This window comes from Carassius auratus, unplaced genomic scaffold (genome assembly GCF_003368295.1).
Source record: "Carassius auratus strain Wakin unplaced genomic scaffold, ASM336829v1 scaf_tig00041178, whole genome shotgun sequence".
NCBI lineage: Eukaryota > Metazoa > Chordata > Actinopteri > Cypriniformes > Cyprinidae > Carassius > Carassius auratus.
Genome location: NW_020526635.1, coordinates 37,511 through 57,500, shown reverse-complemented (window position 1 = coordinate 57,500; position 19,990 = coordinate 37,511). Strand labels below are relative to the sequence as shown.

The 19,990-nt window shown below is 36.9% G+C and overlaps 1 protein-coding gene across 1 annotated transcript in view; it reads left to right on the top strand.

Annotated features, from left to right (window-relative positions):
- LOC113085049 (transcription factor 4-like) overlaps positions 1-19,990 on the top strand; it is a 48,523-nt gene that overhangs the window by 18,047 nt on the left and 10,486 nt on the right. Inside the window, exon 3 of the mRNA XM_026255064.1 lies at positions 14,657-14,715. Within this exon, the coding sequence (XP_026110849.1) occupies positions 14,657-14,715 (59 nt within the window). The remainder of the gene's footprint in view (positions 1-14,656; positions 14,716-19,990) is intronic.

Below are 19,990 nucleotides of genomic sequence, written 5' to 3'. Positions count from 1 at the left end.
TTATAGGAAACAAAGTTAGAAGCTGAAGAAACCGTCATGTTAATGTCTTTTTGTGCTGCTGGTTGTTTTTTCTTCACAGCAGCAGTAACTGCTTCGGCGGATGCTGTGTGTTCTGTGTCATTCGTGGGGTTTTTTGTGCTGTACATCAGGCACACGGCTATCAATTAAGCCAACAAACGCACAGATAAGTGTGTGAGGATGAGGGGAAGACAGAAGCTGGAGGAAGTGATGCGGGATTGGAGACAGTATCCCGACTGCAGCCAAACACCTTAATTGTGATGCATTCTCGGGGTTCGCTCCTGTATGAAGTATCCTGCTCTGATGCCATATGGTGTCGCATGCAACATTTAACTTGTCAGCTGTAATGGATTGTTCTGGAAGCAGATTTTAGCTGTAAGCGCTAACGGCTCGTCTGCGGGCGGCTGTATGAAGGATCGCGAAGCTCGATCCGCTTGGAGACGCTGACCCGTGTGACTCTCAGATTTACCCAGCATCCTCGGCGGCCCTTGAGCGGCTGCTGTCGGACAGGAGCGGGTGAATAGCGGTCAGTTTCTCCACGGGTTTGACCTGAACATTATTCTGGGTTAAATACTCAAACCTGCTCTCAGAATCTGCGGCCTGTTGTCAATTACCACAGAAAATGAGTTTATTTAGAATGCAGGAATTACCACAACACAAATATGTTTTTATTAATTATTTATGGTGGAAGTATTGAGGCCCTTAATGATTCCATTCGATCAACCTTCACGATTGAGGCCCATAATGTGCAAAACTGATATTGTAAAACAGCCAATTCAAAAACATTTTCATTAAAGATCTGTTTTATTTGCAATAAATCTTATATTCATTTTACCATTGCACATTTTTTCTGTCAAAGTCTAGTTTCAATCTCACTGCTGATTGTTCAGTGGTTAATTGTAATCAACTAATTTATCAATAAATAAATAAACAAATATATATAATATAAACATTTATATATATATATATATAAATGAAAATGTTTTTTGTAATTAAAAACTATTTATTTGTAAAAATGTGTGTGTAGTAATTGTTTAAAATAATTAAAATAATAAATTAAAATGTTTATTATTATTTAAAAGGTGTGTATATATATATATATATATATATAAACTACATTTGAAAAAATAATTGGACATTTTGTAAATTATAACTTTCATTTATAACTACAATTATTTAATTCGTTTCCATTTAATAATTAAAAACATATTTTAAAAAGTGTTATTTATAATATTTTAAAGTATAAAATAACTTATTTTTAATAATAAATTATATATTTATTTAAAATAATTATTTGCACATTTTAAATAAAAACATATATATATACTCAAATGTATTAAAAGTGCAAGTGTAAAAATCACCGTAGATGTGAGGTTCATTCGTTGTGTCACAGATGCTTTCCAGAATATTTCTTTAAACAAAAACGGCGGTGGAGTTGAGGACAGCTGTAAGATCTTGAGATGTTGTTAATGAAGAGCATCTCCACACGTTTCATGCAGTAGTTTAGTTTCCGCAGGGAACACAGTGATTTACACCTTTGAACGCCTGTCAACATGACACACAGAAACACAACACAATCTCACACACACACACACACAACAATCCAGATGTCTCGCACAAGTCACGTCTCAGGTGTGTGCACGTTTGTGACCAACTTTCAATCCTGCGTCAAGGCCAAAACTTGAGAACATAGGGACAGAAAAGCTCCATTTGTTAACATTAGTAAACTACTTAACATACTGAAGAAAAAAAATAAAACGGTTAATGATTTAAATTTTCACTTTTTTTGCTAGCAAATTAAAAAATAACCAAATAAATGCCATGTAATGCGTTTAATTAAATTAAATAAATAAATAGATCCTGAAAATCCTAAATTAAGTATTATTTTCTTTTAAAATGGTGCAATAATCTGTTTTTATTATTATTTTTACTATGCTATGAATTGTAGTGCAGTATGAATTGCTGACAGCTAGTGCTTTAAATGCAGGCCAAATTATTTTAGAAATTAGGAAAGAAGTATTGCTTTTTTTCTCTACTGTAGTGTAAAGCAAAAATAATATACTTAGTATGAAATATAAATTTTAGTTCAGTTTACACAGCAATTGTTTTGCAGTATATGGCTATTACTGTCACTGTTGTCATTATTACATTTGCGTTTAGTCCTTTAGCAGATGCTTTTATCCAAAGCGACTTATAAATGTGATAAAAGAAGCAATCAAAATCAACAAAAGAGCAATGATAGCCTATGCAAGAGAGCCTAACGCAGCACACATATTATTATTATTATTATGTTCTAATTTGTTTGGCTTCCTAAAACACTAATGTGAATGCAATGTAGATTAAGAGAGTAGTTCAGGTTCAAGGACTTTTTTCTGACTTAAGTGTTCTTTTTTAAGAACATGTGTTGGAGTTTAATTTTAAACTCTCAAAGTGCATTAGATAGAATAATTGAACTTTAAAATGCACTGAAGTTTCATTTCTTTCCAAGTATTTTTATGTGATCGTATCGAGATATTATCGTATCGTGATATTTTGATATCGTAACATCTCTGGTGAGCACTAAAGCGTCCTGTTTGAGAGTGAGAGGTGTTTTATATTCCATGCAGCACTCTGTGTGATTACCCTAATCACATCCGCTGCCAAAACCCCTGAACCCAGCTCTCCACCTGCTCCATCTGCTCCCGGCCCGAGTGCACCGTCCTCGACGGAGGGGAACGCTTGACGATGGGGTTCTGGGAAAGAATCGGACCGTGAGATGCTCCTCCGCAGGCCATGAATGTCCAGAGCCAGCAGAAGTTTGGGAATGAACTGGTGTTTTTAGGTTCCTAGTAGGGGTGTAACCTTGCACAAGTAATTTTTTCGGTATGGTACGGTACGGTACAGTACGGTATGGATTCTGTATGGTTTCAGTACAGCAGGAGGAAAAAGCACTAAGCATATAGAGATCCTCATATGAATGTCTGCATGTTTAATTCAGTTTAGACAGTTTGCATGATTGTTTAGCGTCCTTGGTCTGAACGAGTCTTGAGATCCAGTTATTTTAAGTGTTTTTGGCAACATTGGCTCTCAATACAAAAAATTTACCTATACATACGAATCACTGCAATTTCCAGATGGAATAAACACAAGAGGCAGTAATACTCCGACAAATTTTATTCCTTTTCACACAACGTATGATTTGCAGGTCCACAGTTTTGATTAATAAGGCCTACATTTATGACATCAAAGCAATTTTAAGATGCTGCAAATCCTGCAACATTGCATTGTTCACATTATCGGGTATTATTATTATTATTATTATGGTTTGGTGGAAGGGATATTTCCAACACGATAGAGCATTAACGTTTAGCACCACTCCTCAGATATTTTGAATTATGAACCACCGAAGTATGAACCTGAAGCAATGTAATACAAATACACAGCAATACGTGCCGATATCATTGTAACAAAAACATGCTAGGGGCACATATTGAACCCATGTTTTAACAGCACTGGACGTTTCACTTTGAAACTGCCTCGAATGTTGCAATAAGATCATAATAAAAGTGTTGCAGGAATGTTTTTACAGGCTTGTATTTTCAGTGCCTGCCAGGGTTGGTTTTTGGACTTGTCTTTTCAACTTAATTTGACAATTTAGAAAGTTACTGAAGTGGGAAGTTCCAGTTTAGGGTCAGCGATATCTTTATCTTATTAGCAAAAGATTTGAAATAAATTAAGTTTATTTTTTTATTTATTTTTACGGTTTTATTTGTTTTAAAAGCAATATCTGGCAACACTGCATCAACGGTACTTAAACTGATGGTAATAAAAAAAAGATCGCAGACAGGTTATTTCTGACAGAAGAGCACATTTGTTAAGGCAAACGCAAAAAAAATATATATATATATTATCTGTCAGAAACTTTATATATAAATACACACACATTAAGCATATATTTGGAAAATATTCACATGTATATATTTAAATTAATATAATTTATATAATATACAAATATATGTAAAATATAAAAAAAGTTTATGTTCATATACATATATATATATATATTTATAGAAAATAAATACACACAGTACACACAAGTATATTATGTAAACAAAAACTTTTATTTTGGATATGCTAAATCGTGATTAATTGCGATTATTCATTTGACATCACTATATCTGTGTCTGTTAAATGACTAAATGTAAATGTAGATCAATTATGTTGAGAATTGGTCTACGGAGTATGAGTACTACTCAGCTGTAACCAATCAGAAGACCGAATGGTGTTTGTTTCATAATGAGGATGACATCATGACGAAGCAGGCGTCTGATTGGTCAGTGTCAGATCTCACTCGGTGCAGTACAGCGCAGGTTTCCCAGACTCCTCGGCAGCTGTAGCCGCTTTCTCCAGCTGTTACAGACACGTCACCTGCTCTGCCCGTCTCTCTCTCTCACATAAAGCCACCGCAGGTCCATAATTACTGCCACCAGGGGAGGCAGAGGAGCCATTAGAGACCCCGGGAAACACACACACACACACACACACACTGTTTATACCATTCAGTCTATTAATGAATGTGAGAAACTCTTCACACCGACTCTTAATTCATCTGCCCAGTCTGGTCAGTGATGTCATTTGATCAGAATGTAATAAAAAAGTAACACATCCAATCAGATGCATATATTCATTTAAGAAAGTTGTTTCAAGCACACAGAAACAACTTTAGTGCAAAATATGCACATACACGTTTAAATAAAGGTTCCTAAAGGCTGTTTTTGCAGTGATGCCATGCTATTGAAGAACACAAAAGAACCTTTCAGTGAACAGTTCTTTTTCGACTATAAAGAACCTTTTATAAATTTGAAAGGTTCCGTGGATGTTAAAGGTTCTTCAGAGAACCATCGATGCAAATACAGAACATGTATTTTTAAGAACGTTCAGTTTTGATTTCATGATGAGTGAATTTCTCCCTGAATGAATAGTGCGTAGATTGATTAAATGTCTTGTGAGTTTGTTAAGTGTTGAGGTGGAGAACAGATCACACTCTCTTTCACTCTGGGTTTTATTTCTGGCAGTTTCTGCTCATAGTTACTTATTAGGGATCAGTCTGAATATTAATTGTATGTGTGTGTGTGTGCGTGCATATGTGTATGTGTGAGCGTGTGTGTGTGTGTGCTTCTCCCTCAAAGCTGTTCCACTTCTTGCTTTCATCTGAATTTGCTGCTTGAGTTTTGAGTGTTTCTCAAACAGGTGCTGGACAGCAGCAAACATCAGCAGCAGCAGCTGTGCAGGTAGAGAGACACCTCCATCCTGTCTCTCTCTCTCTCTCTCTCTCTTTGTTCTTCTCCTTCTGTCAGTCCACAGACTTTAGGGGAAGTTACCTGACTGTTGTTTTCACAGTAATGTGAATGTATATACAGCATGTGACCCTGAACCACAAAACCATCATCAGGATATATTTTTATTTGAATAAATCATCTCTCCATTGATGTATGGTTTGTTAGGATCGGACAATATTTGGCTGAGATACAACTATCTAAAAATCTGGAATCTGAGGGTGCAAAACATTTAAAAAAATCCCTGAAATGTCCAAATTAAGTTTTGATATGTTTACGGTAGGAAATTTAACAAATATCTACATGCAAATTAGCCAATAATAGATATATGTTAATGTCTAGCTGTGATAAATAAATGAAAGAAAAATACAAAATAAATACATTTAAGTAAATGTCACTTAACTATTATACAAGTAAATAATATAAAATATTAATATAAGCATATAATATATATATGTATATGGATGCCGTTCATCCAGTGTGTTGTAATTGAGATTCAGCAGCAGTGAATATATCGCTCCCTCACTATGCTTTTTAGGCTTTTATTATTCATTCATGCCATAATCATTGAGATATGTTTCTAAACTGGACTGCATTTTATTTTCCAGTGAGATCACCTCAGGGGCTAAAATGAATTCATAAGGACATTTTTATTAGCTTAAGTCTATTATTAAAGGCTATTAAACAAGCTTATTCAAATCTGTGATTTCCTTTTATAACTCCTCTGAAGCCTTTGGGTGTTACTGAAGCCTTTTTATTTCGTTTAATGTAACGTTTCCAATGCCTGTTAGCGCTTCTGTACTGCGTCCAGAATACAGTATTTCACTTCTGCTTGCTTAAAACACACTTTGGCAAGAAACATGTTCCTCGAGCTCTGGAGGAGAAAAATAAAAACCGAGGTGACGTTTTAATTCGGATGGAGAAGTAAATGTTTTCAGACGTGTGCTGTGAGATGTTTGCTGGAGATGAGCCTTATCGTATCAAAGCACGGCCTTCTGTCACCGGCATTTAACGACGGTAATTGTTCTGACAGCCAGTTCTTTCCAAAAAAAAAAAAAAGGTGCATGGTACAAAACAACTCTCGACCTATGTGCTCATCTCCACACGCAAACAGCGGCTTTCCCCTCATAAAGCCATGCAAATGTGGAGTTATCGGCTAAGCCCCATCGAACGCTCCCATTTGGCACAGATCCCTTTCTGTGTGTCTTTCTCATATGGTACAGATGTGAATTTTAAGACCATCTAAGCGCTCTTTTGCACAAAGTAAGATGGTGAGCTTTAGCGAGACGTCCTTTTGTTCGTCATTCTGCTAAATTGTCTTGTGATCTGTGATGTATTTTATTGTCGGCACAAGTAATCCTCACCGCCGCTTCGGTTCGGTGTTTTATTCCGTAAATAAATACAACGCAGAACATTGTTTCGGTTTTCAGACTCGACAAAGACAAGCCCCGCGTTCTCATTGTGTCGGAATCACGCAACAAATCCTTCGCAAAACAAAGAGGAACTAGAAAAACGCGGCGTCTTTGTGTTAAAACAAAAGCAAGAGAAGTAGCAGACAAAAGAGGACAGGCGCTGATGTTGATTAGGAGATTTACAGAGGCAGCGATACGAGAGTATCCGCAGCTCTTCGATCGCGGGGCTTTGGCACTGAAAACGCTGTCAACGAGCCAACTAAAAAATCTGCAGTGTCTGCCGCATTTCAGCAGCGGATGCACGCGCTTCCAACTTTTCCGCTCGCACATAATTGTTCAACTTTATAACTAATGCCAAACCTGTAACGGCGGCCGAGGTTAATTTTTTTCCCACCGTGCCAAATTGGCAAATGTATTCAAAGCGACGCAACCCCTGAACGCCACATGCATTTGCCAAGCGCCTCCTGGAAAATGCACGGTGATGTTTTTTAGGGTTTGGTGATTATATTGATCTGCGTACGTTGTTTAACGAGGGCTGTTTTGCATGGGGCACTCTGCCTAGAATGCATGCAATCAAAGGAGCCTAACAAGTGCATGGCTCCCCTGCCAGCACTGTGAATTTTAATACCCCTCGATCGACTATCGATAGTTCAGTTTCCCCGAGCCAAAATCTCAACGGGTCGCGCCGACGAAGCAATGTGCAAAATTAGTTTTTGACGCGGCATAAAGAGCAAAGGAGGACAATGTTTTTAGGCCGTTGTGCATGCGTCGTTCGGATCTGTGCCTTCTCCTTCTGTACCTTTCAGACTCTGTCGGCACGCTGGCCTGGTGCCCACTGATGTCATGGAAACTGTTGTATTAGTACGAGTGATTCATGTCCGTACGGCCTCCCCCACAAGCGGCAGGCTTTTTTTAACCCTTCCCCCTGTTTTAAATAATTTTCCACACAGCCTCATTGAACTCGAATGGACGTGATGACAAGTCTAATTATGTGGTTTTGAGGTTACTGAAGGTGTCTGTCTGTAAAAAACACATTCAGACTCCCACTCCGAGCGCTTTTGGATCTGATAATATCCATTCGTGCATTCGAACCCGCGGAGTGTGTGTGGCGTTAAAGGGTTTTTGTGTACGTTTTGGCTTGGAGACATGAAAAGCTCTTTGAGCGCTTCTTTAAAGATGAACTTGGCACGAGAACACAGTGGCACGTCCAACCCCCGAACCTCGACCTTGACCAATCAGGGCTCTCCGGAGTTGCCCGTGTGCCAGCTTCACTTTCATAATTCTATCAGAGACGCCGCAGCACTCCAGCACATCTTCCAAAACACGCTACCTCGTCTTTTTTCCCCGTCAAACCTCACTGAAACTATTTTAAACCGACGAGCTGCTAAATGCATTTAGGCTTTTACACGTCAGAAATGTGCTGCATGTCAGGAGCTCCGTCTGCAATCAGACGTAAACACTAAACAGCATCCTAAAAAATAACCCAGTCTGGTTATGCATGTGGCTTTTGTGAGTGTCCTACATGCAAAGCTTTTGTGCAAGAAAATAAAGCATGATGCAAATTATATTGTAATGCTTTCTTCGTTCACAACATTGTATTTTATTTAATATTTTACTTAGACAAAGAAAAATGAATTAACTTTGTTTACAGGAACCATTTTTTTCTATATATATATTTTATAAATTTATAATATCGTAAAAAAAAAGGTATTTCGGCCTGACTAAGCAAGTCTTGAGCTGTGTTTGCTCTTTCATTACCTCTGCTGTAGCATGTTGCTTAAGATATTAATTTAATATCTGACATCTCTCATAGATGCCGCATAACTCCGGCTCCAGGAATATTTAGATTAGCTGTCAGATACTGTTAGTTACCGGAAAACCAGCCGAGACAATCAGCAGTAAGAAAAGCACAGAAACGCTCCCACAGATCTATCTTTTTCTCGCAGTAAATATGAAGTCCGTCCTGTTTTTGCACCTGCTCTCAGAGACGCCGGCATCATATGCGGCTTTGTTTTTTTAAAGCTTCTCGCAGGGTAAAATAAAAATGTCACTTTGTGTGCATGCTTATTAATTAATCAGTAATTAGTATGCAAGAATTATGTTGCATAATATCCCAGTTATTTATTTAAATACAATAACATACAATCAAAAGCAAAGCTTCTCGTATACATTTTTATTATTTTATTTAATTTCATATTATGCTCTCTTTTGCGCATTTAGATACGTTTTCCCGTCATTTCAATGTAAACAAAAGCATGAATATGTATGCATTTGATGGTTGCACATCTAATGTGTTGTCAGTGCTGTCAGTCAGGATATTTGACAGGTTTTCGCAGTATTTCTACGCCGTGATGAATAGAATAAAGCCGGTTGTTGTGGCTTTGGCTGTGTTTCAATCGGTTGCGGTCTCGGCTGGGTTTGGTGGGCCTGCGGTCGGGTTTATGTGCTTTCTGTGGCCGCAGGTTGTGCTGCGGAGGGTCGGAGATGAAGGGCGGACTCGCTGCATCTCCCCGGGGCGAGAGAAGCATCCCGTGAGCGCAGACCACGCATCAAACAGGATTAAAACCCGAGGAAGCCCTGCCACGCTGGAGCCGTTCCATATTTGTTTTCCATGTCGGGATGGGGAGAGCAAAACATTGTGTAGCTTAATTTTCTCCTAGAAATTGCCTGTCAAGAGACATCATTTCCAAATTATTGTTCATTATAAGCAGCCCTCAGCTGCCTAATAGAGCCGGCGTCTCTTCCTTCGGTTATCCAAACTACTGATCTGGATGCCTTTCTTTCTTTTTTTCAGTACGAGTGACATTTACAGTTTGTAGTAAGTGTTTCTAACCTCTGAAATGGTGTGTTTGTGTGGCTGATAGTCTCTATAAAATGATTGTGGGTGGTTTAGGATTAGGTTTGGAGGTTAGTTAAGGAAATACAGTCTGGGATTAACATTTTTGTTAAGAACTTAATATGTTTACTCTGCGAGGACGCATTAAATTGATCAAAAGTGACTGTAAAGACATTCCTAATGTCACAAAATATTTCTGTTTCAGATTTCTATTCATCACAGAAAATGTGTTTTTACATGAAAATGTGAAGCAGCACAATTGTTTTGAACATTGATGATAATTTGAGCCGTGGATCAGTATATCAGAATGATTTCTGAAGGATCATGTGACACTGAAGACTGGAGGAATGATGCTACAAATTAAAAAAAAAAATCAGCTTTGCGTCAAATAAATAAATGACACTTTGCTATATTTTCAAATAGAAACCAGTTATGTTAAATTGAAAAAATATTTCACAATTTTACAGTTTTTACTGGATTTCTTTCAAGAGCATAAAAAAAATCATCCCAACACACAGATTTTAAATGCTTGTCCATTATGAACCCATCGCGGATGATGACCTTTGACCTTGTTACTGTGGTGTTTATGTATGACTACATAAACTCAGGAGGTGTAGATTATTTTTAAATGTGTTAATGCACTAAATATGTAACTCTCAGATCAGAGATACTGTTATATTCATGCATTGATCATAAATTGCAGTATAAATGATTTGTTTCTCTCTTTGTTTGTCAAAATTATGAAGTGATGACATTATTGCACATCAGATGAACAAAATCACACGAAATATTGCGATTTATAAAAACGATTTCCCCCCAAAACCTGTTTTTGCTTGTCTTTTTTCAGGTTTTAACATGACAGCCTCTGTGCTCCGTCTTTATATCTGAAGTTGTATGTGTTGTGTGAGGCTGGGGTTTGTGTACGGAGCAGCTGTCTGATGCTCATGTACTGAGACGCGTCCTGTCGATCGCATGTCGCTTTTTTGATGAACTGTTTCACAAGGTTAAGCACATTTTTTATTCCGTCTCTCTTTGTCTCATCCCTGCCCCCCTCCCAAAAAAAAAAAAAAAGCTCTGGCACGGATGAATCTGTCTGCGAGAAGCTGCGTGTGTGAGAAAGACGATTATGAGCGGCACCTTTCGCTCTGCTGATAACAGTCCGTTTCTGTGTTAATTCTACCTGCTTGATCTCAGTTTGGCAGCGAGACGCTCTCAACCGTGATGCTTTGTGTTGTAATGATCACTTCTGAATGCAAACCAATGTTTTTTTGTGGTTTAAGCTAAAGATGTGCCACTGTTTTGGTCGTGTGTTTTTGGCTCGGTGGCGCACGCATGCATGTGGATGCATGTGATAGATCGAACGTAATCTTCATTTTGTCAACACGATTTATTAGTGCAATGAGCTACGGGCCCAAACAAGCGAAATAGCTTGTTTTTGTCCTTCTCAGCAGGAAAACGTACGACGTCTGTATTTCGCATAACGTGCACTAACGACAGCGATGATACGCAGCTGGTCCCGAGAAACTCCGGCGCAATGCAAACTCTGAATCTAATCCGTAATCCGCCGGTGTCGATGAGTCAGAGAGGGTTTGTCTTTGACTAGCTGATGATTATGAGCCAGTTATTATCCATAACAAAACCACTTATTCACGGGGCGCGTGTTCTCCCGTGTAATGAGGGGCTGTCATGCGTGTGCTGAAAACACCCTCATAGTCTGTCAAAACCACAGAGGAACTTCAGCGTGACTCAGCGGGAGAAATCAGCCCGTGCTAAAAGTCAAAACCATATTTTTAGCATTAAAATATCAGAGGACAAACAAAGACACAAGCTAATGAGGGAACATGAGAAACCAGCGGCAGGAGGAAAAAGATAGATGTGAGTTTGATCAAATTTAAGGCTATAACACGTCTAAATTATATATATATATATATATATATATATATATATATATATATATATATATATATATAAGAAGTCCTACATTTGGGGACGGAAGAAATGCAGTATGCCTTAATGTGATTGTTAAACTTTAAAAGGCTGTGTTTAAATTAAATAAATGTGCTCACTGTGCATTTAAATGAAAAACAAGTGTTGATATATTGTGCAAAAGCCTATTTCAATACATATGTAGTTACAATCACCCTTTGACTTTGCTTGAGGTTTTAGGTTATTTAGGTTATTTCATATTAGTGGAAAGAAAATATCCTGAGGACACGTGTAAGTGTTTATTTTATTGCACTTTATCTTTTTGCATCTATAGATTTCAACTGAAACACATATCTCTAAGCACTTAAATGCACCAAAACTTAGTTTTATTCCTATCTATATTCTGAAGGTTTTTTAGGCTCCACGAAAGCGTGATGAATGGAAAATGCCGACACTAGTGCACTTGAATTTCCAACAACTCAAATTCAGATTGTTCTTAATGCTGCATGCGCCTAAACTTTTGCCAAAGATGTTTTTTGTTGTTGTTGTTGTTGTTGTTGTTGTTGTTTTATGGCAAGAAAAAATGTGGAGTTTGAATTAATAATAATACACAAGAAACTAAAAATGTATTTTATAATTCATTTTTAAGATAACATCTGAGTGCAAGCACTCTACACAGTGCACACTGCAGTGCAAAAAAAAAATCAATGTTTTAAACTGAATGCTATATTATTTTAAATGGTAGAAAACAGTAGAATGCTACATTGTTTCATACTGTAGAATTCAGTAGAATGCTACATTGTTTCAAAAAGTAGAATTCAGTAGATTGCTACATTGTTTCAAACTGTAGAATTCAGTAGAATGCTACATTGTTTCAAACTGTAGAATTCAGTAGAATGCTACATTGTTTCATACTGTAGAATTCAGTAGATTGCTACATTGTTTCAAAAAGTAGAATTCAGTAGAAAAAAAGAGAAATCTGAAAAGCGCTCTATAAAAGCATCAAACTCTAATATGTCAAAGTGAAACTTTGCATCTGGCTTCATCCAGCGTTCATATTTATTTTCTGGAAACACACATTAGTGAAGATTCAATTACACGATGCCTCACTTTTCGTATGTAAACATACTATTACAGAAATGTAGTAATGCAAAATAAATTCCCCTTATTTACTGTGATTAATCTACATGTAGATATCTACTCGTTAACATCTTGTCCTGTAAGTGAGTATAGATTAAGTATGGATTTTTCTATATGGACGTACTGTATGGTGCTCATTTTATTTGTTCAGGTCCAAAACTAGAACAAGCTGAAGAAGAAACTGAAGTAAAAGCAAAGAAAAGAAAGAGCGAGAGCTGTACACATGCAGCATCTGTGCTCAATGTGTGCGTTTTTCCGGAGTGATGTTCCATCTGTGGCATTCCCGTCCGATTCCAGCCTTCTTCCGGATTTCATTCCCACTTCCAGATTCACGGTCCTTTGGATTAGCGGGTTTATAAAGATGTGTGTCTGAATCCAGCAACACGTCAGGATCTCTGAAGGAAACTGTCAGACACGGGGAAGAATGAGAAAGATGGTTTATCTCGCTGAATGATATTTGTTTGGTGTGGAATGTGTTTTGGACGTTTGGCGTCTGTGCGCAGTCAAATGTAGAGTATTAAAACGAGCGCAGTCATCCTCATGTGTTCTGCATGGTGATTCAGATCACTGCAGCAGATTTCACTGTGTTTGGACGCAGGTCATGCGTGTGCTCGCTGTTTGACCTCTGGTTTGACCTCTGAGTGTTCTGGGACACTACCTGGTAAATGTTCAGATCAGAACAGAGCACGGTGAATCCTGTGTGTGTGTGTGTGTGGAAGAGGTATATTTTGTGTTATTTTCCCTGTTTTGATTAGGCACATGTATCCACAATAGTAGAAAACACCTTTTTTTTCAGTATTGAAATTTATAAAACTTAAAAATATATATATTTACATATAAAAAGATTTTGATCATTGTTTATGATTTTACAGTTGCAGTGATGGCAGAATGTACTTTGTTTTAATCTGTGGTTATGGTATTTTTCATGTATTTTATTTTATTTATCGTTCTGAGAGAGAAGGATAGTCCTTTAATTTGTCATGTTTGAAGGTTTACAGTAATAAATGGCTTTGCTTCCTTCTTTCAGATGGGCTTATGATGCATAAACGTCTAGAAAACTTGTTTTCATCTTAATTTTTGATGAGTTTAGAGTCATAACAACTCTACTGTGTTTTTTTTACTCCATTGTTACCATTGTGTATTTATGTGAGCAATTAGATTTACACTAATTATGATGCTTTATAATATATTGACAGTTATGTACTTAATTTGACTCTATGGTAGTCATTTGTTTTTGTTAAACGAGGTTTACATTGATCTGCTTTGTTTACTCTACAGTACATTACATACAGTACTCTACTCTATGGTACATTTTCATGAGAAATGGCAATGACTTTAGTAGTTAGCGTAGTGAATAGCACCGTTGTTGTATTCAAAAGGCCTACATTAAACCTATTTTGTCCGTTTCGGAGCTGGGGTCAGAGCAGAAGCGCAGGAGAACATGAGCAGGACTCTGTAATTGGGCTCATTTGATTATGACTGGATGAGGTCACGAGACTTTAACAATATTTGCTGTGTGTGTGTGTGTGTGTGTGTGTGTGTGTGTGTGTCTGGCGGCGGTCCCGGCCCAGTGCAGTTAAAGGCAGAATGCATTCAAGCATGTTCCTCTATATAATTAACAGCCTGTAGACGAGTGTTTGTGAGACTTTGAGAAGGTCTTTATTCTGCTAATACCAGATCTCACATCCAAAGAGAGGCCTGCTCGTCGCTTCTTTGTTCTCCTAACATCAGTAAAACAAAAAAACATCAAGTCAGACATCTTCATTCTCTCAGAGCAGAGCAACTAGTCGACGCTTGGTTGTTGATCAGAGCGTTTGACTCGAATAACCTCGGCGTTTGTGAGCTTCGTGACAGCTGTCCGCTCAACATGCGACCGCCGCTGATTTCTCAGTTCTTTCAGTCGCGCTCTGTTGGTTTTGGCTTGTTCTCGCAGGTTTAAAAGAGTTTTTAAAAGCGTGTTTCTAGATTTAATTGATTGCTAATATTCCATTCTCTGTGTCTTTAAACAGGTAAAACGGAGAGAGCATCGTATTCCTACGGACGGGACTCCAGCATTCACGGCTGTCAGGTAAGAGGCTCTCTCAGATCAGAGTCACTGGAAGAAATGTGTCTCTGTTTGTGACTTTGGCTCTGATCTCTTCAGAAACTAGTTTTGAATCACTGTATATGTGATTAAAAGCCACAGAAATTAGAAAAAAAGCCATCACGGAAATTAGCATTTTTCTAGTTATGCTCATTTTCTGCGACTCTTTCTTTAGGGTTCTTTCCAAAATTATTATCTAAAAAAATTTAAATCTTTATTCAGTCATCACAGATGATCCAAAAATGCATGCATATATATATGCAATATATATCTTTATTTATATTAATTAAATAATTATATATATTTTTTAATAAATATATATAAATAAAGAAATATATATAAATATATTTAGTGCAATTAAATATAAAATATCACATTTTTATTTTACAAAATAAATAAATACGTTGATGAATTTTATATATATTTTTAAATTGTATATATTTATTCATATTTAAAAAAAAATATTCAATGCAATACGTTTAATAAGTATAAAATATTATATTTCTAGTTGTGTGTATAGATCCTTATTATATACATAATTATAAATATATTTAGTGCAATTAAATGTAAAATATCACATTTTTATTTTACAAAACAAATAAATACTTTATGAATTTTATATATATATATTTTAATTTTATATATTTATTCATATTAAAAAAATTATTCAGTGCAATACGTTTAATAAGTAATAAAATATTAAATTTTTAGTTGTGTGTATAGATCCTTATTCAATCATCAGAAATGACTGGAAAAGTCATGGAAAATGATGTAATCCCATGGGAAAGTGTGGGAATCCTGATCTGCAGAAGGCTTTGACAGAAGTCTCAGTCTGATCTCAGTCATCTCTGTGTTGTTAAGCAGAACGTCCTGAGATCATTAGTGATTTTATTTTTTCAGTTAGTAATGTCAGTGTTGTGCTGACAGTGGTTGCAGAGATGGGGACTCGAGTTTGAGACTCGGACTCGAGTGCGACTTAAGTCGCACAAACAGTGACTTCAGACTCGACTTGAGACTCGTCCTCGAAAGACTTCAGACTCGACTCGGACTCGAGCTCCGGGACTCGTGAACAATGTTAATTTTTAGTAAACGTCAGATGAGCTCGCTGTTAGAGTTGTGTCGTTCGCGAACGAACCGATTCTTTTGAACGGCTCATAAACATGAACGATGGGAGCCGAGTCACGGCTGGAGGGGAGCCGTTCTTTCTGTCGCTCTTTTTTCCTATGCGTGTTTGAGAGCGCGTGTTTCACACAGATGCACACAAATGAGCTCCTCCGCGAGACAGAACAGTTATAGGGGGAGGGGCGCACCCAGCGCAGGCCAACCCTTTATAGCGTGATGATATTAGTTATTAGTTGTGCACGCATCCTTCACGTGAGTACTCCAGTGGAATAAAACCTGCGTGCCTCTGTCATTGGGTAGGAGCGGAGCCATGACGTTTTGCACAGAGATTCATTGCAGCCCACTTTGTTATTGTTCATTGACTTGAAGGGGCTGATGTCCTATTTGCAAAGTTTACTGTAGTAATAGTATGTAGACATTTCCATTTTATTTATTCTAATTTTATCTACTTTAAATATTTTTGGTTCTCTATCAAAATGTTCTTGTGTGATAACAATGTTCTTGTGTGGAAGTGTTTGTAGTAAAAGCTGTTTTGCACAGAAATTCATTGCAGCCGGCTTTGTTTTTGATGTTTATTTGTGAGTAGGTATTGTATGAATAACATAAGTCAGCGTAGCTTTGTTCATTCTCAAGCCAGACAAGAGGTGTGCAGCTACAGCCAGGACAGACGGAAGGCCATTACTGAATCCATAAATGCAAAATACAGATATTAACTTAAAAGTAAAGCATTCTTGGTGTTTTTGTCATGTTGCAATAGCCTGTTTACACTGATTATAGACCAAAATCAAAGTTGATATTGTATGCTAATAGATAGAGTTGTCATAATAACATATTACATGCTTTGAATTCCTTATATATAGCTATGCAGTGTTCTAAGCAGCTTGGATGGGTCGCTGTACGTGATGCAACATTTATTATAACCAGAGACTTAATATAATAAAGAGACTTGAGACTTGACTTGGACTCTAGCTCAGAGACTTGAGACTTGACTTGGACTCTAGCTCAGAGACTTGAGACTTGACTTGGACTCTAGCTCAGAGACTTGTGAGCATCTCTGAGTGGTTGTGTGCTTCCTGGTGTCAGGTAGATTGTAAGTGTGCTGTCTGGAGTGAAGGGCAGCTGCTGGAGTTTCTGTAGTGGAATTAATAAATGAACAGGCGGTTTGTTTGCATTGCAGTCGTACCGCTAGCAGATGGCCTCTGTTAAAGCACATATATGAATTCCTGCAGATCACCGTGTGTGTGTGTGTGTGTGTGTGTGTGTAGTCTCTCACCAGCCCATCGTGTTTACATTAAGAGACATATGGATGTTCAAAAGACAGATACAACATCAAGAATAGACCTGTTTCCATTCAGCTGCTCCATCCTGCATTCATTTAGTTCACTTTTTTCATGTTTGTCATCTTCACCCAACAAAATTAGTTATGTATGTATATATGTATGTATGCATGCATGCACTTAAGTATTTAGCCATTCATTATCATCTATAAAAAACTTTTTTTTTATTTGTTAAAATCTCAAAAAAATATAAAAGTCATTTTTAATATATAATGTAAATATATATAAATATATTTAGTGCAATTAAATGTTAAATATCACATTTTTATTTTACAAAATAAATTAATACTTTATGAAATATATATATATATATATATATATATATATATATATATATATATATATATATATATATATATATATATATATATATATATATATATTCATATGTACATTAAATTATACTTGTAATATTTCATATATATGTTTTAAAATATTTTATATTTTGATATTTTTGCATAGATAATGTGCAGGACTTATATTTTTCTTTTAATATTATAATATTAATATTAATATTTTAATGTTATATTTAAAATATATTTCGGACATTTAATGTATTTCAATATATTTTAATATATATTTAATATATATTATATATTTAACATATATTTAAAATAATTTTCATATATATTTTGTATTTATTTTTATGCATATATATATATATATATATATATATTTTTTTTTTTTTTTTTTTTTTTTTTCTGGCTGATTATTTAAGTCAAGAGTAGTTTCTTTTTTTAGTTTGCTCGAACAAACCAACTGACTTCCAGTGACTCTCACTTCTAGTGAGAAAGTAGTTTAACATAAAATGAGACGCTTGATGTTGAAGTCAGAAGAATGGCAGTCATGGAGACGCTCCTGATTAATCCAGCATGCAAACGCAGTCTGAAGTGATGTGATTGGTGTTCAAATGTAAGTGTTTGAGGTCCGTGAGTTTGTGGAAAGTTTTGTGTTTGTGGGTCACCGGCAGGGTCTTCAGGACTGAATTAATCTTTCCTGACAGTTTACAAGACGAAGCCATCAGAGTACGGCAGACTGACGGGATGTGAGTGACACAACAGCGCTTGTGTGGCTTTAAACTCCTGCGCCGCTTGGAATTCTGGGAAGGGTTTCTGAGACGATCCTCATCTGCCTCCATCAGCTCAGAACGCTCTCATTTATCCTCACTAGATTGCTTTTAACAGAAAGTGAGGTTTAATGCACTCATAACTATTATATTGCTTATATTAGGGTTAATAATTAATTCTGAATATTGCACAATCATAAATATAAAAATATTATAAAAACATTAAGAATGAAAAGAAGACTAGAATAATGGTAGGGGCTTTATGAATAAAACACTTGTTGTCTTTGACACGTTTGTTTTTTATTTTTTTTGTGCTGTCAAATGATTAATCGCAATTAGTCACATTCATTTCATATATATACACACACATAATGAATATAAACATTACACTCACATATGTTAGGTTTCAAAATGTTTCCATTCAAAAAGTGAAACTTGTATATTATATTCATTCATTACACACAGACTGATATATTTCATATGTTTATTTCATTTCATTTTGATGGTTATAACTGACAACTAAGGAAAATCCCAGATTCATTATCTCAGAAAATTAGAATATTAGTTAAGACCAATACAAAGAAAAGATTTTTAGAAATCTTGGCCAACTGACAAGTATGAGCATGTACAGCACTCAATACTTAGTTGTGGCTCCTTGTGTCTGAATGAGTGCAGCAGTGCGGCGTTGCATGGAGTCGATCAGTCTGTGGCACTGCTCAGGTGTTATGAGAGACCAGGATGCTCTGATAGTGGCCTTCAGCTCTTCTGCATTCTTGGGTCTGGGATATCACATCTTCCTCTTCACAATACCCCACAGATTTTCTATGAGGTTAAGGTCAGGTGAGTTTGCTGGCCAATTAAGAACAGGGGTACCATGGTCCTTAAACCAGGTACTGGTAGCTTTGGCACTGTGTGCAGGGGCCAAGTCCTGTTGGAAAATGAAATCTGCATCTCCATAAAATTGGTCAGCAGCAGGAAGCATGAAGTGCTCTTAAACTTCCTGGTATACGGCTGTGTTGACCTTTGACCTCAGAAAACACAGTGGACCAACACCAGCAGATGACATGGCACCGCAAACCATCACTGACTGTGGAAACTTACACTGGACCTCAAGCAACGTGGATTGTGTGCCTCTCCTCTCTTCCTCCAGACTCTGGGACCCTGATGTCCAAAGGAAATGCTAAATGTACTTTCATCAGAGAAAATAACTTTGCACCACTCAGCAGCAGTCCAGTCCTTTCTGAAGCGAGACTCTTCTGACGCTGTCTGTTGTTCAAGAGTGTCTTGACACAAGGAATGCGAAGCTGAAACACATGTCTTACGTCTGTGTGTAGTGGTTCTTGAAGCACTGACTCCAGCTGCAGTCCACTCTTTGTGAATCTCCCCCACATTTTTGAAAGGGTTTTGTTTCACAGTCTTCTCCAGGGTGTGGTTATCCCTATTGCTTGTAGACTTTTTTCTATCACATCTTTTCCTTCCCTTCGCCTCTCTATTAATGTGCTTGGACACAGAACTCTGTGAAAAGCCAGCCTCTTTTGTAATGACCTTTTGTGTCTTTCCCTCCTTGTGAAAGGTGTCAATGGTCATCTTTTGGACAACTGTCAGATCAGCAGTCTTCCCCATGATTGTGTAGCCTACAGAACTAGACTGAGAGACCATTTAAAGGCTTTGCAGGTGTTTTGAGTTAATTAACTGATTAGAGTCTGGCACCTGGTGTCTTCAATATTGAACCTTT